The sequence below is a fragment of the Juglans regia genome, chromosome 4, assembly GCF_001411555.2.
Source record: "Juglans regia cultivar Chandler chromosome 4, Walnut 2.0, whole genome shotgun sequence".
NCBI classification, from domain to species: Eukaryota; Viridiplantae; Streptophyta; class Magnoliopsida; order Fagales; family Juglandaceae; genus Juglans; species Juglans regia.
The window spans coordinates 31,922,827-31,944,513 of NC_049904.1; the positions used below are offsets into that span (position 1 = coordinate 31,922,827).

At 33.8% G+C, this 21,687-nt stretch overlaps 2 protein-coding genes across 2 annotated transcripts; both read right to left on the reverse strand.

Annotated features, from left to right (window-relative positions):
- Window positions 1–1,286: 1,286 nt before the first annotated feature.
- Window positions 1,287–10,241, reverse strand: LOC109022203 (putative elongation factor TypA-like SVR3, chloroplastic). The gene is made up of 14 exons (XM_019005028.2): window positions 9,902–10,241; window positions 9,207–9,316; window positions 7,744–7,947; window positions 7,018–7,194; window positions 6,497–6,649; window positions 5,556–5,645; window positions 5,195–5,329; window positions 4,892–5,008; window positions 4,422–4,573; window positions 4,262–4,346; window positions 3,769–3,863; window positions 2,615–2,780; window positions 1,986–2,181; window positions 1,287–1,821 (listed from the first exon to the last, which is right to left on the reverse strand). The coding sequence occupies exons 1-14, from the start codon at window positions 10,128–10,130 to the stop codon at window positions 1,688–1,690; spliced, it is 2,043 nt and encodes a 680-aa protein (XP_018860573.1). The 5' UTR covers window positions 10,131–10,241; the 3' UTR covers window positions 1,287–1,687.
- A 5,039-nt stretch (window positions 10,242–15,280) lies between these two features.
- LOC109022209 (remorin 4.1-like) lies at window positions 15,281–17,114 on the reverse strand. The gene is made up of 2 exons (XM_019005040.2): window positions 16,297–17,114; window positions 15,281–15,842 (listed from the first exon to the last, which is right to left on the reverse strand). Exons 1-2 carry the CDS (start codon window positions 16,966–16,968, stop codon window positions 15,651–15,653), a joined length of 864 nt encoding a protein of 287 aa, XP_018860585.1. The 5' UTR covers window positions 16,969–17,114; the 3' UTR covers window positions 15,281–15,650.
- Between the last annotated feature and the right edge of the window lie 4,573 nt (window positions 17,115–21,687).

Sequence of the window (21,687 nt, forward strand, 5' to 3'; positions counted from 1 at the left end):
CTCGAATGAGTCGAGACTAATGCTCATGCTCGGCATCATTGCGTAATTGTTGTACTCTCAATCAAGGGTGGTCATGATCTTTAATTATACAAACTGACGGATTAAAATCATGTGTCATAATTGCTATTGGTACCAAATTATGTGACTAATATAATCAACAAATGGAATGGTAAGTATTTATAGAATCTTCCACGTGCTCAACCCCTAAGTACAATATCCCAAGGTAACGCACCTAAACATGAAATGAAGCAGGATGGAAGACGTGCTAATTAACGATATATTGGAGCACTAGCATAATCCAAAGTCAATTGACGCGATCGATGAACATCAACCACGAATTAGCTATAATTGGTCAAGGAATTGCAGAAGCCGACAAAAGAAAGAATAATAATAAATAAATAAGTATAAATGCAAGAATTGTTTAGACACAAAATGCACCAAATACTACTTTTTGTGCTAGCGACTTCAATTTCGTTGTCTATACATACATATACATAATCATTGTTCCAGAAGGTCAAAATGAAAGAGACGCAAAAGAGTAGATGAAGAGAAGTCTACAAAAGTTAAGTTGGAATGATTCCATCGTAAGGTTCAATTTGGCTCTCGGCCTAGAAGATGGTCCCACATGCCCATCTAGAAGAATGTAAAGTTTGTGTAGCGACGAAGACGTTTTCTTCTTAACAAACACATCATTTCATCAGATGATTTGTATAAACAAACCATTCGTCAGGACCTTGTGAATTCCGGGGTTCCAAACGAGGTACATGATCATTTACGGTTGAAAACTTGAGAAAATGTTGGCGTCCGTCGATGTCATTGTCTCGGCAACTTCAACTATTGCTAATCTAATCCTCAGACTTTAAATTAAATTTCTACTCAGACTTGGAGCTGCTTCTAGTTCTAGATCATCCTTGACCTTGGTGGGTTTCCGCCATCCAATAAATAAAAATGTCAAATGCCCCAAGTTCCAGATAAGTGTAAACTTTTTGTTGCAGCATCTGAGGGGAAGAGTCGATCTTTTATCCTCATTTACAGAGACACCTTGGTGGTTTGAAATAGGAGTCTAATGATACGACAGATGTACTTTCAAATTTTTTTTTTTTTTTTTTTTTATCAACTATCTAAATAGCAAACACTTAGAAATTAGAATGAACCTCATATAAAAAGTGTGATCTTGGCAGAATTTAGGAGAGACAATATTTCTGAGGACAAAAATGCAGAATAATCTATGTAATATATATATATCGCATGTTGAAGTATAATAAGAGATGAGCCAACACCCAGAATCAACAGAAGAAATGGCAAGTGACGTACATTTTTCTTTGCATGTATGCGGCTAAATTACCCATTACACCAAAAAAAGTGACCTGTTCATGACGTTTATGAGCACTTTCGTATAATTCACTATTGAGCATCCTCATCTGTTGTACAATTATTAATTTACCGCAACATTATATACAGTCATCATACTAGAAAGCAAAAATTCATGTACCCCTTTCTCCCAACAATTCGAATTAGTTAAACTACTGTAAGACGGGAGAGGGAGAGGGAGAGGGAGAGGGAGAGGTCGGATTGTGTGGATGGAAATAGCTAATTGCAAAATGTATGCGGTTTCAATGAAATTGGGATAGGTTTTTCAAAGGCGCTTTGACAGCATATCCAGATGGTAGACATCTACATCGAATGTCTACCTCGACTTCTTTGTAATTTTGGGATTTTTGCACATTCGGATACTTGACGGAGTGACCTCAACCAGTTCATCTTCTTGAATGTACTCAATGCAGTCGTCCAGACTATAACTCAATGGGGTATCAAGAACCACTGAATGAGGAGAAAATATAGACTATTAAATTCAATAGACAACAAGGACTTGCATCTGCAGATATATGGGTCTATATTTTTCATAAAGGAAACAGCAATACCATCATGAATTAGTGCAATTGAAGAGAGAAACTATAGATTAATGAACTAGAGATGCTTCTGACCTGTTTGCTCCTTGTTGGAGCGTACATTTGTTGCAGCCTTTTTCTTGCAGACATTAAGAGACAAGTCCCCAGGCCGCTGATGAATACCGACTATTTGACCTTTATAAACCTCCACCCCAGGACCAACAAACATCTGCCCCCTCTCTTGTGAACTAAAAAGGGCATAAGAAGTAGTTGTTCCCTCCTCAAAGGCAACCTGAAAATCAGTTTCTTGTGAATTAAGCTTCCTAAGATTTGGGGGAATACCATTGCCTCATTACAAATATAGCCAAGGATACAAGGCTTGGTTATTGTAGTAATGAACTTCATCTTTACTAATATTTCAACATATCTGCTTAGGATGTTTCTCCTCAATGAAACACATAAGACATTTTTTTTATCAATAAACAAAATTTTAGTGAGCATAAATAGACAAAGGCCTGAGTATATGGGACTTATACAAGAGTGTTGCCTATGCATGCGAGTTTAGCGAGTGAAACACATAAGATATTGTAAGGAAAATGTAGTTTAAAAGTAATCACCAATAAAACTGTAACTATCATAACAGAATGATAGCTGCAATCCTTCACCATTGTGACTGTTTTTCATGGATGCAATACAGGAAACATTATCAAAAAGTTAGAAATTACCAGTGAACCCTGATCCCTGGTAGTAATATCACCTGCCCAAGGTCCATAGCTATCAAATATGGTGTTGAGAATTGCCGTGCCCCGAGAAGCTGTTAAAATTGCATTTCGCAACCCAAGAAGACCGCGGGTTGGAATTTTATATTTCAGTAGTGTTGTTCCTTCCGACCTAGAACGCAAATTTCCAGATTATTAGATCAACTTCACAAGCACTAAGGTGCAAGTTCAGGGAAGAAAAGCCTTTTTCATTCACAACTTTCGTGATAAGAGAAAAAGGCAGCAAACTAGTACACCACTGTGCAGATATTTTCCATAAAAGGGGAAAAGCTCTACACTACCAAGATATATATAAATATATATATGCCCTTCCAAAGATAATGCTGGAATTGATGAACAATTAAAATTTAAAATCTAACATATGTAGCAACCAACATTTGAATGCGATTAATCATGTCCACAGACGTAGTGCACATGCATGCACTGTTTAATACAATCTTAATAGGCAGACAAATAATCTAGTCCACAAATGAAGTGAGAATGCATGCATTGTTTAATATAATCTTGAAAGGCAGACAAAATCTGATCCTAATTTTATCTCCATTTTTCATCCGCAGCATGTTAGGAATTGAAGCTGTTCCCAATAATCCCAACAATAGATGTTGAGCAACAAAAAAGCATATCAATAGCATGCTCGCCATGGCAAGAACATGTGTTGATAGTTGATACCACTATAGTACAGCAGTAAATGGATATGTGCAATTGAGCATAGACATGGGCACAATGTATGCGACCCCTACATACAAAATGCAATTATATAGCTATAATCCATCTTAGCTCTATAAAGTGTAAGCTTTTTGCCCCATACCTGCTAAAAACCTTAAAGGCAATCGTGAAAGCAAATAGTTATCATCTTTTTTGTTCCTTTACAACCATTTTAAGCCAGAGATGAAAATTTCCAATTAAAGATTAAAAGTTACCAAAAGAGGAATAAAGCAAAGGAAAATGCTAAACAAACCGATACATCCTACCGATAAAATTGACCAATGCTCTTTTTTTTTCTTAATGGTTAAGTGACCATTAGTGATCGGTCTATTCCATTGGTTGGAACCATCAGTTCCAGTAGCATGATCCTAAAGCAAAAGGTGAATTTTACCCACCCAACCCCTTCCATATCGAACATCAGTCCACGCCTTTTGCCAAGAAGTTCAACCACAGGTCCCATGTGTTCTTTTGGTACCTCCACTGTGGCAATCTGCAAGTAATCCACATCAGTAACAAAAGTTTCATAAGAGTGGATAACATGGTCTTTTATCAAGTAGATAGCATTGCCTCATTTAAAAAAACTAATTATTGATTTATCCATAACAACCAGTACTACACGTCTTTATCGCTTGCTGTTTTCTTACCCTGTGTGCAAGATACACGAGCAGTACATACTTGTGTCAACAAATATGATATGTGACACACAAGGATGACATAAAATGGCACGAGTCTAGAATATCCATACCATTTTATTAATATAAATATTTGAAAATAATCTGTACATCTCGATTATAAAATTCAATGTCCTCTTTCCTTTTATCCCTCTCTTTCCACTCAACCCCCCTCCCCCCAACCCAGAAACAAGGAAAATATAAATTAGAAATTCACCTCATATGGTTCCAGCAACTTTTCATTTACTTTTTTGTTGATAACTTTGGGGGGTCCCACCATGAATTCGTATCCTTCTCTTCGCCTGAAATGAAAGATTATTTATAAATATGATGAAAAATGCATGAGCACCAAAATAATTTATAAAAATTATACTTACATGTTTTCTATCAGTATGGTGATATGTAATGTACCACGACCACTAACAATGAATGTATCTGCTGTTTCTCCATCATCAACTCTCATAGCCAAATTACGCTCGAGCTCACGGTAGAGCCGATCTCTCAAGTTTCTACTTGTAACATACTTTCCCTGAAATGGAAAAAACAAACTTTTGAGTCATAAGGCTAATAGAAGCTCCAACATTAACAAGAAAAAGATGAAATGCAAGATCTTTGCAAAGAGATCATGATGCCAACCGAAGATCGAATTAGTATTTACTTGGCCGTATGCATGCACAGTTATCACACACAAGTGCTACTTAAGCATATAGGCCGCTTGGCTTGCCTACAAGTATGCCATCACACAAGGCTCGTAAGCTTCTGATGCGTTCTCTATTACTTACAAAAAAATGCTGATATGTCAAGAAAGAAAGACAAGAACACTGTTTTGTCATTTGTGGAGACATACCTCACGCCCAACAAAAGAAGAAGTATTTATGGAGAAAGCCATTTTGACAGTTGGTTCTTCCACCCTAATGGCAGGTAAAGGCTTCCCAGATGATTTATCAGCAATCGTCTCGCCAATCTGAATTTAGAATTAAAATCAGTTATAACATATTCCACCAAGACAATCAAAAAGTCCAAAGATGAAAACTCTCCCTTACTTTTTCGCTCGAAAGTTACCTTAGAAGTTATAGGTCTATATGTTGTTTGCGAAAAGAAAGTAACATCAATTTTAGAACGTCAATTCCATGCAATACAATAACCTTACCTGTACATCATCAACCCCACAGACTGCACATATGTCGCCAGCTTCCACACTATCTGCAGGAACCCTATTGAATTTCTCATACACAAAAAGCTCACTAACTCTTGCATACCTACATGAATCTTCTGAGGTGCATACCTAAAAGAAATTTAAACCATCAGGCAAGAAGTGTCCGGATACTTTTCCTGTAGAAGTATCCAATTAGCTTATTGTAAAAGCAATTGGCTTCAATAACGCAGATTTTATCCGCGTGCAACAGGAGAAATACCAAGCTAGAAGAACTCAATGACTCATAGATATAGCCCACACGTTTTAAACATTCATAATGAGCATGTACCACCTTCCTGATTCAAGTCAACCTTACCCTCACATCCAATCCTTTACGCAGAGCTCCAGCATGTAAGCGTCCAATGGCTATTCGGCCTTTATGTTCATCATACTCAATATTTGTAACCTGAAATATTTTTGAAGTATATTTTATACAATTATGTTGAAAATAAGAACATATAAAAAAAAAAAATTAAAACAAATTCAATCTAAGATTAAACAAATACAAAGCTGACCTCTATAAGTCAAATTTCTTTGTCAATCGTATTAAAGATAAAGAAATGTTCGAATCTAATGCTTTCTAGCTGACTTTGAGAGTTATCAACATTATCCAATCATTTTAATCTTCTGGACAAGGAATTCTTTTAAGTGTAAAGCGTGGCCAGAGATTTTTATTTTTTATTTTTTGTTGCATGAATACAATTTTTTTATGGATACAGAGTAGATGAGGAAAGCTTGGTAGTAAGTTTTGCAATCAAGCTGCAAGAACTATGTTAGCAGAGAGAAAGATGCAGCCAAATTACCCTAATTAGCCATCAGATAGTTTTTTTTTTTTTTTTTTTTTTTTAATGCAGTTTCACCAAAGCATACAAAGGCAGGTCAACACCCTGTACATGTCTTCATTCTTCCTAATGAATTAACTTTGTTCCACATGCCACTACTCCCATGACTTATGTGAGATAGACACACTACAGATAAAATGGAACAGCAGAGGTAAAATTGCTTAGCATCATTTCTGATACTGGTTTCGAATATTAAAGACTGATCTCTTTGATTAGTCTTGTCCCAGGCTGATATAAAGGATTAATATGCTGGATGAAGCATGCATAAACCACTGTAGTCATGTAATAATGTTCAGCCTGAATCCCACAAGTTGCCATCATGCAATTTTGCAGCAATTGAAGGTGCTATGGCACATCCAGAAAGACAACATATGAAAAAGCTAGCTTGGAAAGTAATAAAAGAACAGCCACTAACAAGCATTTGCAGTGCACCATCTTTTTCAATGTGTGGACCAGGTATGCATCTGATTATGGACTCGAAAAGTGGGCCAAGATCTTCCGCCAAAATTTCAGGTGATAATCCCGCCTTTCCCTTAATACCACTAGCATATATTGCTTGGAAATCACACTGCACACATAAGGAAAGTCACAAATAAAACTTCAGATGCTTGTCAAGAATCAAATAGCTTTAACAGAAAAGGTGTGATTATAAAGAGAAAATGTCTAGCACCGCAGTTTTTTGGGGTTCCCTAATTGACATCCAGATATCCAGTCAGGCAAAGACTGACTTTCCTCATCCTTGTTAACCATCATAACTAACCAATAATTCCTACCATAAAGATGGACCAACCTACTTTGATGCCTCAAGTTTATCCATTAAGAATTTAAGCGGTGTATGGTGCCAATTACGGCTTCAGATTTAAATGACAAACGTTTTAACTCAATTTTTTTATGTGAATTACACATTTGATTCTTCGCACTATATAAAATAATTACCTGTTCATCTGTTGCATTCAGTTCAATAAAGAGTTCAAAAGTCGAATTGACGACAAACTCAGGACGAGCAGAAGGTCTGTCAATCTTATTGACCACAACAACAACAGCAAGCCCAAATTCTAGTGCCTTCTTTAGAACAAATCTCGTTTGAGGCATTGGACCCTCAACAGAATCTACCTACAGAAAGGGAGAGTTCTATCAATAAAGTAAAACATCATATGAAAGGGGGAGATACCCAAGTAAGATTATCTAAATATGTAGCATAACTAGGCAAGCCAATTGAAATAAGTTACAAGCACAGAAAAAATTCTCCCAAGAGATAATTTATAAGAAGAGAGATTGATATATTTTGGTGTGATAATTAGTATTGGTATATATTTTTTTCTTCCCCAACTCCTAATTAGATGTTATTTCTCAATCCATTTGTTGATAGGAAATGGCCAAAGGTGTGGACTAGAGAAAGAATAAATGCAAATTCCAAAACAAGAACAGCAAAATAAGATCCATCATGGAAAGTAAAAACACCAATATCCAAATGCATGTTCAAGATAGAAAAATGCAGTTCCATGATCCTCAATCCAGAAAGTGAGCCCACTACTGGAGATTTAAAAAAACAAACAGCCAATTACATATACGAACCCATGAGAAGTGAGTCAATATCAATAATCATAATCATTGGCATAAAAATCCTAACAGATTGTATATTATTCCAAAAAATAGAAGTACCACTAGAAGAACCCCTTCCACCATATTGAGGATTCGTTCCACTTCCCCTCCAAAGTCAGAGTGCCCGGGAGTATCAATTATGTTAATCTTTACATCTTTATATGTGATAGATGTATTTTTGCTAAGGATTGTAATTCCTCTTTCACGCTCTAGATCATTAGAGTCCATTATCCTTTCCTGTACAAATTGGTTGTCACGAAAAACCTGCACAGAAGAATCAGAAATGCATATTAGAAAGATTCGTTATTTTCTCATTAGCGTTGGGAAAGGGGTGAGTTGAAAGGTTTGACGGACCACTTCACAATTATAAGTTATGAGTGGCGAGTGACGGCCATGGTTTTCACGGCGTTTGATATATTCAAATGGTTCCACAGTGTCTTACACTATGGTAATCCCAAAACCATTCAAGGTGCTGATCCATGTGTCTCTCTGCATACTCCATGATTTCTCATTTATAAGCCAGCAAAGTCAGCATCTCAAAAGCTAGGGTGCCAAGAATGGTATCGGAAACTGAACTTAACGGAAACCCACAAACAATTTTTTCATGACCTTAGCAAGGTCAGCACCCTCCTCGGACTAGATATAATTTTTTAACTCACCCGTATGCTCCCAGAAAGGTTGTACAACTCAATACCAGCATTAGCATCAGTTGTTTAAATAATGTACATTTTGGTTCATAGTAATTGAGCACCAAAGCTTAAAAAGCATACAATATTACAAAAAGAGACATTAAAAAGACAACAAAAATAAATATAACTATAAACAGTCAGGTTTCATTCCATATGTCAACCTGATTTGCATCAATTGCAAAAAAGTTAGGCAAACTTTAATGTGTTGGTTTTCTGCTATTGTATTGCATGGGGACAATGTTCATGATTTTTTGTCTTTAATTTATCGCTCTTAGAATGTATTTAGGTGTTTCTTCTGTATACTTCCCGTGTACATAGGCTATGCTTATTTCATTCATATATATAATATTTATCTCTTACTTATTAAAAAAAAAATGTAAAAAAGTTAGGCCCTGTTTGGTTAAGATTGTTTTTTTTTACATTTCAACTTCAATCCAAACATCTTTGAATCTCAAAAAAAATATTCTATTTCAACTTTTCATCCAATCATTTGCCTAGATTTCAGCGAAAAGTCAAAAACACAAAAATTAAAACAAATTTTACAAAAAAAAAACTAGCCTAAAAAAATATATTCTCCCAACTTTTAAAAAAAAAAATATCAACTTTTACTAACTTCAATACAAAAAATATATAAAAAAAAAAATTATTCAAATTTTCATATCCACCTTCACAAAATCCCATAAACACGACTTAAAGAAGTTTTCAAAATTACTCAATCATTCTCAAAATTTCTCTTAACAAAATGTACCCTTAATTTGCGAATGCAACTTGTGGCATTACCCAGTTTACACGGAGGCAATAATCATCAGGGGGAGAATTCTTTGTAGAAATTACCTTTGCTTGCCTCAACATAGAATCAACCAAAGTTGTCTTTCCGTGATCTACATGAGCTACAATCGCTATATTCCTAATGTCACTTCTCCTCTTCAACTGGCTCTTCTTCTCTAAGGAAGCAACAAAAGAATAAAGTATGTTTATCTTCTAAAATAAACCAAGCTACTAGATATATATACATATATATATATATATGGGACACGTAAATTTGAGTACACACGTACATGCATACGTGATGCAAACACACATATATCATAAATGAAATCCTACACTCTAAGCAAATGCGCACACGCACGGACGCATATCCGAAACGGTTAGGTTTACCTAAGCCTGCTAAATGGTACATTAATCAAATACCTGTCGACCAAAAATGCTTTCAGCAAAAAATGACCGTAAATTTTTACAGCAACAAAAACAGAAAAATGCTTTTTGAATAGGGAACCAGAAACTGGCCATCTGTGGACAATTTGTTTCTTAATCCCGGTGCCTGGTAGACGTGAGCTTACCACACTGACATGGTAAAAAGCTCTTAGCGAATTATGCTCTTGACAATCACAATTCAAAAGTTCACAACAAATCATGATTCTAATTTCTAAAACAAACGAAATTGCCATTACAGACCAAAAGTAAACTCCTATAACATATGTATATATAAAGATACAGAAAAAAGCAAAGCGGGAGGACAAGTGGATTACCAGACGTGGTGGTTTCCGTAACTTGAGAAACCGAGCATCTGATCGGTCGGTGAGAGGTATTAGGGGAACGGAAATTGAGGGCCCGTTTGGAGGTAAAAGATGAAGAAAAGCGAAGGCCGGAGAGTTGGTTAGAGAGTGGAGAAGCGAAGAAGCTTCTTCTAGGAGTAGGACTAGGAAGGTTAGGGCTCATCGTATAGAAGGCCGAGCTGTTGAAGAAGCTAAGTGCCATTTCTCTCTCACTCGCTCACTCTTTCACAGGGTCAGGTCTCAGCTGCTGAAAGAAAGAGTGGGAGAGAGGAATGGATTTGGGAAATGAACGGCTGCTATTGGAATTTGGCACTTGGAAATATAAGGGCCTGGCTGGCCGCTGTTTACCTCCCTACTTCCACTTGAGTATGGCTCTGTTTGATCCACGCTGTTTTATTTTTGTTGCATTTATATTTTGCTTTATTTTTATATTTTAAATTCTTATGTTTTATTTTATTTTATTTTTCTCTTTTAATGTTCTTTCATTATTTTTATGTTTTTATGATTTTCAATTTTTATATCGATAATTCTATTTAAATTTAAAACACTTTTGCATGTTTGGATAATAAGATGGTATAATAATTCTATGAATAATAATGAAATAGTTTAAATTAAAATATTTCATTGAATTTTGAGAAACCAGATAGAAAGTTGAATAAAAATATTATAATGTATAGTTTTTTAATATTAGTTTTATTTTAAAATTTGAAAATTTTATTTTATTTTTATATATTTTGTTTAAAATTTTGAGAAAATTATAATAATTTGATGAAAAAACTGCAAATTTGAAATAAAAAAATGTTTTATATTTAGGTGATATTTGAGAATGAAATTATAAGAAGTTTTGAAATTACTATCTCTTCTAACTTTCCAAACAAAAAAATGCTCAACCATTAAAAAAGCCATGGATAAAAACAACATTTTTGCAAAGCTATGGATTACTCTTTTTAACGAGGCACAAACCTAACCTAAGGACTCATATTAATTTCCCCTTTTTAAAGTTTTGTGAAAATAAATTATATTATCTATTTTGGCCATCCATTTTTTAAAAATATCCACGACAATACTCGTTGGATAGTGAGATGAGATGATATGATTTTAATTAATCGAATAAAATATTATTTTAATATTATTTTTTTAATATTATTATTATTTTATGATTTGAAAATTTTGAATTATTTATTATATTTTATATGAAAATTGAAAAAAATTATAATGATAATATAAGATGAACTGAGAAGATTTATATATCCAAATGAGCCCAATATTTTTGCCAGCATTCCTTTTAAATATTTCGATATTATATTTTCTAATGATATTTTAGAGTAGGGAACAAAAATAAGATATTTTTAAGAGTTTGCCGAATGCAATCGAACAAGATGCGACTCTTTTTTGGTTAATATTTTGCTGTTACTTAGGGAAGTCTAGCTCTATGAATATGAATGCTGAAGGACTGAGAATCACTTGTTATAAAATGCTCAAATGAAAGAGAATATGAAAATGTTAATTACTCAATACTCCACTCCCACCTGGAATTGAGATCTCAACGAGTGGCAATACACAGACAAAACCCAGAAAGTATATAACGAAACGAATATTCAAACACGTCCAATTATAATTGAGAGAAATAAAAAGATCCGAATAAACTCACACCACATGTCTAGTTGTTCGACTTGTTTCTCTCGAGCCTGATTCTGTTTGTATGCGGCTCAATTTGATGATTTGATTTCACAATAATTCGTTGTTATTTTGTATATTAAGTCTCGATTTGGATTGGAAAATTGAAATTCAACTAAATTCATATCATCTAATCATTATAATTTTTTTAAATTTTCATATAAAATATAATAAATAATTTAATTTTTTTAAATTTAAAAATAATAATAATATTAAAAAATAATATCTTAATAATATTTTATTAAATTCATTTAAAACCATTTCATCTCATCTCACTATCCAAACGGGCATAAGTCTTTATACGGCCACACTATCTTTGTTTTTCATTTGAACAAAATCATCTACAAATCTCCGAATATAAGCACATTGTCAAACTATATAAATCTTGTATATCATGTGATTGATTTTCTTTTTACTTAATTTTTTCTCTAATCGTTTCTAACACGAATTCCACCATGCTATTCATATATGGTAGAATTCTTTATACAAATAATGCTTTTTAGTTAGACTAATGATATAGGTATAATATTTTTTATAATTCTTTATATAATCAAGTTTTAAATTGAAGATATTTTTATAAAATAATATTATTTTTATAAATATTTTATAAAAAAGAAAAAAAAATCACTAATTTAAAATAGAGTGGTGTAAATAATTGTAAATAAGGTGCCTTCGAAGGACAGAAATGTGCCCTGTATGCTAAAAGTAACAAAAGAGTGTAACAAAAGCCTGCAAAATGATTGATTGGTGGCCACTTTAGGTTGGGCCAGGCTCAGCCTCACCATGATCTTAACATGGCTTCCGTGATTGCTGGCATCCAATACTATGGGCTTGACCGGACGGACAGGGTTTCATGCAAATGACAAATGTAGTCTCCCTCTCTCTCGGGTTAATCAAGTCTCGGTTGAATAGTAAAAATATTTTATTTTATTTTATTTTATTATTATAATTTTTTAAAATTTTGTATATAAAATATAATAAAAAATTCAGATTTTTCAATTTCCAAAATAACATGTGTGATCAAGACGTTGAGAAATATCAGCTTTGAATATCTAATATTCTGGCCACAGTACCTTTTCAATATTTGCTCACCAATATTGTGCCCCATTTCAGCCGTCCATCACTTTTCTTTTGAGTAATGATACACATGTTCTGAAAGAAGATGGTAATAAAATAAAAGTAAATTAAAAATAATTAAGCAATCAATCACATGATATAAATTTACGTAAATCGACAAAGTACCTATTCTATGGAGGGAGCTGCAGGAAATTTTATTATGTTGAAGAATTACATAAGTATACTTTTGGAGAGATGTTTTACTATTCAAAACGGTCATACTGTACAAAATAATCATATTTATAGGATTATACGGTGAAAATCTTAATTTTTATTTTTTTATGATATTTGTTATAGCGGCGTGTTAAGCGCGCATCGAGTAAACTTTATGTCTAGCCTTCGCTCAAGCTCAGTGTCGAACAAATTCTCTGTTTTACTTTCGCTCAAGCTCATTGTCAAACAAACTCTTTGTCCGATCTTCACTTCGGCTTGAACCTATCAGCCCAAACCTACGCTCTATGGCACAAGTCTCATTAAAAATCTACTCCAAAATCATAAGTCTCATTGTTGGATCAGATCATCAAGTCGAGTTGTCACAGCAATCAGACTTCAACAACATGTACAATTCTATTTTACAATTTTTATACAATCATTTATTAAAAGTCCAATCCGTGGGACATGTTCCCTAGCTAGAACGTACAATATGTGAGCCGATCGAGGTCCAACATTGGCGAAAGTAAACATGCATTTTACTGTTTAAAATAACTATTTGTTTCCTCTTTTATCTTTGGCTGTTTGTCAAGGCATAAAATTAAAGTACGTGCTTTTGATTTATTATTTAAATAAATAAAGTCTATTGGATCAAGTAAGACACCTCTGATGGCTAGCTAGCTTTCGGTGACTTTCTTTTTCTTTTTTCACCGAATCTTTATGGATATATTTATATGCCATTAACATATGGAAAATGCTTTAGGGATATATTTCTATGCCATTAACATATGGAAAATGCTAGATGAATAGTTCCCCTTTCTCATTTTTGCTACAAGCTTGACGTGGCATTTTTTTTTTTTTTCATTTTTGCTTCCCTTTAATTTTTCTTTCCACGTCGTCTTCCTCATTTCATTTTATCTTCTCCATACTCGCCAATCATCTTTCTCTTTCTCTCATCACCTCCTTCAACTTGTACTGTGCTACTGTTTCCTAACTACTTCCCTCACTCTTCTTTTATAATTTATTTCTTATTTTTATTCATTCTCTTTCAGATCTCCTTAGATACTATCATCCAATTGATACTCTAATTATCTTCTATCTGTCCTTTTTTGTTTTCATTTCAGCTGTACATGATCTTTAGGACATAAATGCATGCCTCCTTCATGGGTTTTCTTTCAATTTCTTAATGGATTTGTATTTTCACTGCAGACTCCATTTTTCTCTTTTGATTTTCTAATTCTAAAAGATATACATGCTTTAGTTTTGATAATTGCTGGACGGGTATTGTGGAAAAGAAAAAATTTTCTAAACATAAATTTCATGTGTTATGCTTTTGTGCTATCTTGTTCTGTTTCAACGACATATGGATGATTTCATGCTATCCTTTGATCGATATGCAACGGGACTATGCGTTTTTTCCTTTTTATTTTTTTTTCTCTTAAGGTCATACAACCATTGATGACAAAATGGATTGGAGGAGGAAGACGGAATGGGAAAGGAAAAAAAAATGAAAAGCAAAATTATAGGAAAAAAAAATGCAGAGAGATAAAATGGAATGAAGATTTGGGAAGACGAAATGAAATGGAGAATACGAAATGAGATGGGAAAGACGACTTGGAAAGAAAAGAAAAAAAAAAGCAAAAATGAAAGAAAGAAAAAATTAAAAAAGACGAAATGGAACGAGAATTCTGAAAGACGACGTCGGAAGAAAAAAAAAAGAAGTAAAAATGAAAAAAAAAAAAAAATAGCAGGCGACGTCAAGCGGAAAGTAAAATGGGGAAAGAAGAACGGTGACTGTAGCATCACCTTAACATATTCAAATCAAGCTAGCTAGGGTCTGATTGATGATGCTCACTTCCCGATCAAATTATACGTTCATTTCAGAGCTAGTGAAAGTACTCTCTGGCAGAAGATTTGGAATGCCAATTTGGAATTCCACTCACTCGTAAAGCACTCAGCATCAACACCAATATGGCAATATATATGGAAAAAGCTGCTCTTACAATGGATTTCGATTATAATCTCGATTGTTTGTTTTTTTTAATGATTGAACTGATGTTGTGACTTTTTAAAAAAAAATAAAATAAATTAATGGAATTAAAAATATATATAAAAAAAGCATAAAAGAATAAGAGGATTGCACGTCACGGGAGGATCGGTAGGAATCTTCGATGAGTACTGGAGAATGATCCATAGTATGAGAAATTATATATGGAATTGTGATTGTGTAAACGTTTTGTAATTATTTTTTAAAAAATAAATAAATATAAAATTTATATAAAAAAAATTAATTTTTTAATAATAAATTTTATTTTTTTTTAAAATAACTATATGACTCTTATACACTCTACAAAGATCACAATTATATATAACATTACTCGAAACAGATACAAAAGAAAACGTTCTATCTGCTCAGAAAAAACTCATGGCTCTTAATAATTAGCACCAAGTAGTACTCTTTATAGCCATACCATGAAAAACAAGCAATATTACTGTACAATAACAAATAGGTTTTGTTTTTCTTTCTTTCCTTTTTTGTTTTCCCCCCCTAATAATCATCACTTACAAGCCATTCCAAGAATTCATGCAATACACTTCAAAGTTCAAACACTCAAAAAAGGAATTAAACACCCGAAATGTTTATTTACTTGTTGCTGCCACAGTAGTACTACCAGTACTGATTGTGGGGTAGTTCATAAATAAATTACCGTATCCATCGATGATCTTTTGGTTTGTTTGGATGGGAAAGATCAGTGATGCATGCAGATGACGATGATGATTAGAAGAAAGACCGTTTTACAGGAGGTCTTCCAACAGCTCTCATCAAGTTGGCTACTTCAAGAATCCTGGCCACTTTGGTTCCTCTCTTAGCCTCAGCCGATGCCCTTCTCTCTTCTGCTTTTCTTCTAGCGTTTGCTACATCATTCTGCATCTTTTCCAGAGCTCTTGCTCTTTTCGCCTCTAGTTTCCTCTACACGTACAAGTGAAATTTATTCGCTATATGTAATTAATTAACAGAACACTGCATGCATTCGACTTGAATTTTATACGTACGGATAGCACTGTTTCAAGAACTAACTAATTCATTTCAATTATGAGATGAAAAGAATTCTTAAATTCCTGAAGAAGTCCATTAAATCCTGCAAAATTCTCTCTCTTTTTTTTTAAGGTTTCCAACAATAAAAGGATATTGAAATCTTTAATCTCCTGATCTCTACATTATTTTATTATTAACTTTTACTTACTTTTTATTACTATTCTATATTAGTTAATACCTTTTCATCTAGCTAGCTAGTTTTTAAGATATTGCATCATGCTCCAAAAAACTACACGAGTTTGATACGAGGTCTGATAAATTACTATGAACAGATCAATTCAATCTACAGTAGTAGTAGTAGTAGTAGTACTGATCAAAATTTACGTACCTCAACTTTCTTCATCCAGGATGAAGCTTTTTGAACCTGCTCACTTTCCCACCCGTTAATAATCGCATCGTCCCTCTTAAACCTGTTATTAAGCTTTGCAATCTTCGCGTTCTGCCATGCCGATATCTTCGATTCCACCTCCTCTTTCTTCACACTATGCACTGAAATCTCACTCTGACCACTACTGCTGCTGCTTGTAGTCGTGGTATTACTATTTGAAGACCCAGAACCGCCAGGATGCCCTCCTCGCCTCGGAGATGGAATCGGGTTCATCAACGGGTTATAATTATCCGGTACAATAGCCAATGGATTCGTCTCCTCCCCCGGCATGTCATCTTCCTCTCCAATCCTCCCCAAGTTGTTGTTCCCATTAATGTTTGTGCCTTCGTTTTCATAACTCGTACCATTGTTGTGATCAATAACAGACCCTGCAAGCACTAAGGCACTGAATTCTCTGCTCATGCTTGTGAAGTTTTCACTTGTAGCACCTTCGCTTGCCGTCGACAAAGACGAGGATCTATGGCTGCTAGTTTCCCAAGCTTCTCTTCGATGGCCACGATTCACCGGAGGAGGGTGAGGTGGGGTGAGAGCGTATATGTCCCGGATTTGTTCGTCCTCCTGCATGAGGTTGTGATCTCCATGGCTGGTACTAGCCGTCTGATCATTAAGCATAGCTTAATCTTTGAGTGTATATGGGTAGAAAGAATATTAGTACTGTTGGAATAGAATGGCGAGGAAACTGCAGAAGTAGTTTAATTGATGGAGGAGAAGTAATTAAAGACCTCAAGTATGTGATTATGGATGGTCTCAGAAATGGGAGAAAGAAATATTGGCCACACACGTAAGGAAGAAGAATTCAAGAGGACTAAAATGCAAATTACTAAGTCTAGAGATGCTATAAATCGAGATCAAATTAAAGTTTTAAGCCCATGTTTTTCAGTTATTTCTTCTATTACCCGCTGTATGTAGAACCTCTTCACTTCCACCCTAGCCATCGCATACATGATCCCCTCCCGCACAAAATTCACGTGCGCGCGCAACTGACCCTATTGGTGTTTAATTTCCAATAAAAATTTCATAAAAACAAGGATGGGTACGTATCAGAAACTGAAAATATTGGCCACATGTAGAAATACAGAACGTGTTGGTGTGAAAGTTAAAATAGGTTGAGATTGAGTGGCAGCAATGCAAATCAAGTGTCGGCCAAGGAATTTCTTTTTTTGTTTTTTGTTGGGGACGGACGGGGGCCACCAAAAATAGATAAGTGCGGGTGGACTAGTCGTTTCATTGCACACGCGTCGTACAGTAGCAATCAACTTCCTGTTGATAAACAACGCGTGGCATAAATCGTCTCGCTGATGACCCCACCAAAAAAGCCACGTATTTTCAATCCATGCAAGTGCTGACGTAATACAATCGACAGGTGGCCACGTGTACGGTTTCACTAACACATTAATCTTAAGTTTTCAAGATGCCCACGTCTCACGTGGTTAGTTAATATTAATCAATGACAATAATCCACTATTAATTATCTTTTCATGAGATCGATGGCGAGATTTTTGAAAAGGATTTATATAATATATATATATATATATATTATGTCATTTTCTTGATAAGGTTTTGGTGTCCAATCGAGGAGTGACATTTGGGAGTGTTGATTATTTTGGAGCTATCTTTGTGATGTAATGGAAGTGTGAGGTATATGTGGTGGTGAATTTGCTAATTAGTGGCACCGACTTTAGGGTACAAATTAAGGGGCGTGTACGTGGGTATTAATTGCTATTTGCGTGTGTGAGAATTTACTAATAATCATGATATTGGGTTTGGTTGGATATCATGATTCATGATCATCGTGGATCAAATCTAGCATTGAGAGTGACATGTTAGCTAGTTTATCTTATTGTTTGGTAATAAAGGCTAGCAAACTTTTTACAAAAGAGAAATGATTTAGCTATAATTTTTTTTTTATAAAAATAAATTTATAAATTGACGTAATTTTAGAGATAGACAGTGAGACTTGTATTCTGCTAACCTACCATCGTCCATTCTATGTGATTTGATATGTTAAATCAGATTTCAATAGTCCACATTTTCTGCGTGTTTAGACAAAATTCAGCCCGTCAAGCTGAGAGTATGACCCAATATTTGTAGGCCTGCAAAATGGTCTCTTTTCTGCAGGAAAAGCATTTTATTGGGTTTACACTGTACTTGGCGACTTGCACTCGTCTAGAACTCAATGGGCCGGCCCAGAGGAACTAAAGCCTGCGCAATGTACAAGTTCTGGAGCAGTGGCTCTGTACACCTAAAGAGAATGATCAATCCATCTTCCACCTTTGCAACCTTTTTACATATTTTGTTTGTTTATGAGCTCTCGACATTCAGTTTTCTCATATGTTAGAAAGCTCCAAACTTTCCCAAAATTCGCACGTATCATTAGTTTCAAATTGACACTTTTCAAATATTCAATAGAATCAATACCAGTCATCGAGTACTCTTTTTATAGTCTTTACTATTTCATGTAAATCTACTATTTAAATTGGACAATCACTTTAAATACATCGAAACAATATCTTATATTCATCATAATAAAATGAAAAATTATATTTGAAAGTAGATATGCAAAACACACTCTTTATTTTATTGATATGGCAAGATTTAATTTGTCAAAAAAATTAAAATTAAAATATATTACAAAATATAAATCAAATATTGTTATGTCAATAAAATGAAGCGTATGTTTTGCGTACCGACTTTTAAGTAAAAAAATTCTGATAAATTTGGTAACCCACCTGTTAATTTATAATTGGTGACTCGAGAACACTTAAACCTATTTAATCGAAATAACTTTATTTTTCCTTGTTTTGGAGTGAAATTTGCAATAATAGCAATTAAAGTATCTCAACATAGTGACAGTTTTTGTATATGTAGGATGTAATTTTTTATAAAGTTCTGTAATATTAAAAAAGGCATGGACCCAGTTGCCTCCCACATCTTTGCCCCTGTCGTCAAGTGGGGCAAAGATGTGTCCTTTCATAAGCGCGAGTGGCTCTAGGATACTTCCAAGTTGTTTAGTATATTAGTAATGTCACATCCATTTTCAAGACAATACAAAATTAAAAAGCATTCAATCGGGAGTATATAGTATCACTAATATTTATAAAAGGATTTTGCTATATATCAATTATTATTTATTTTTATATTCTATATTTAATAAATTTTTTATTTATAAAATGTAGAGTATTTTTTATAAGACGTGAGGTGTAAGATGGCTGATGAGAATAATTATTCTTTATCAAATCCATCTAACCTGTTGTCATCAATTTAAATCCAATTGCAACCATTCTTTTTTTTGTTTTTTTCTTGTTCATTCTTTTCAAGGTTATATTCAATGGCATATACCTTATCCATTAAATCTTAAAAATTCCCCAAGACTTTATTTAAATAAAATAATTTAGATTTGGATTTGGATTTCAAATCAATAGATTTGGTTTTGGTTTTCAAATCAATAAATTTGAAGGGTTATTCTAAATCTATCTATTTATAATGTAATTTGAAATATACGATTTTGACGGGTTAAAATCTAATATGAATTTAGTGCAAAAATCAAAATTTAATTTATCATTCAAATAATTGAAAGACTCAAATTCAAATTATTCTACTTATTAAATTTAGCCATCTAAGATTATAAATACACCACAATAATTGTGTACTTATCCAAAATTAGATACTAATATGTAATTTAACATAAAGAGTAATATTAAATATAATTATAGATTGTGTAAGTGTCACATGATTTTTTTTTTAAAAAGTAAAGTTTATCATTAAAAAATTAATTTTTTTAATATAAATATCATACTTACTTACATTTTTTTTTTTAAAAAAAAAGTGCTAAAAAATTGCGTATTCTACGACTAAAAATACAATTTCTCTAAACGATTTAACTTAAAAAGTTTGGGGCCATTGCCCGCTCCCATCCAAGCAATCAGCCAACAAACAAGGGGGGCTGATCTGTACTGTCCCTTGCCACGAGGTTCGATTCCCTTTCTAAAATCAAAAGGCAAACGCTACTGAATAGAATATATGCATAGATTTTCTAAGCTATCTATTATACCCAAGCAGCCATGTCATGCATTAGTTTATTCTTATGTTAGATCCCATCCATAATATACTAATATGCCATTCTTTTTTTTCTTAACGTATAGATGCCCTTCAATGTTTCCTCCAATGAGTTGCTTTACGTGCATGTTTGGCAAAGCATTACTGTTTTCTCTTTATTTTTCTCGTAATTTCATTTTCAAACATACAACGAATAATAATAGCTCACTTAAAAATATTTGTATTCCTCGTCTTAATATTCTTTCTTATTTTCACTCCATGATCGAGTTACCTATGAGTGTAGTTGATGTCGCCCACCTTTATAGACAACTCAAATCAAGCCGCCTAACAAGTTGCCGATGATAGTCACCGTCGGCCACCGTATAGCTAGCCCTAGGGCAGATTTGATATTGTCTTGTTTGGTTGACTGCCTCAATGCCTTCTCATACGCATGTTTGGCCACCTAGCACATGTACCGTCATAGTTGGCCACGCACGTGCATGGTGTTTACAACTTTACACACCATCATGTGGTTGTTTCACTAACATGATTAAGGCTATTCATCCGGGTCGGTTTTTTTTCTAGTCCGGCCCGAAATCCGGATGAACAGTCCTAAACATGATTCTATCATTCACACACAATTAATTACATTTTCTCCAACATAAATTGTCAGCAAAAGATTGAGAATAACAAAACAAATGAAGTTGCGACAGATTATTTACGATAATAACATATTCATCTTGACAAAAAATAATCATTTTTATTGAAAATAACTGGTCACAAATAAATATTTTTCTTGTAGTGACATACATACAAATCATGATCATCAAACATGGTCATTCAAATTCCACTACATAAAAAACATGTTATGATCGTAAGAAATGTACTTTAATTCATACCATAATATCATAGACATGTTATGTTTCCTGCCAAGCAAAAATCAAATAGAACATAATAACATGTATATATGTTCTGTACGTAATATTAGTTGTACGTGGCATGTTATAATGCATCAGCATTCATCACGATCAACACATTTGAAAGTGAAATAACATTGACGGAAAATTTGTCTGGAAAGCATAAAATCGAGAATCATGTTTTTCATGATCACATAAAAAACACAAATCATGCATACCATAGAACTTCTGTTCAAGCAAGCAAATAGTTTGACCGGTTCTAAAGCTTGAGGGTGACGTGAATTTGGCATGTTTCAACAATGTTAAAAACCAGTAGTTGGTCTTCTATCATACTGATGAACGTGTCATGTTTTAAATGGTAATGTTAGGTAAAGCCTTA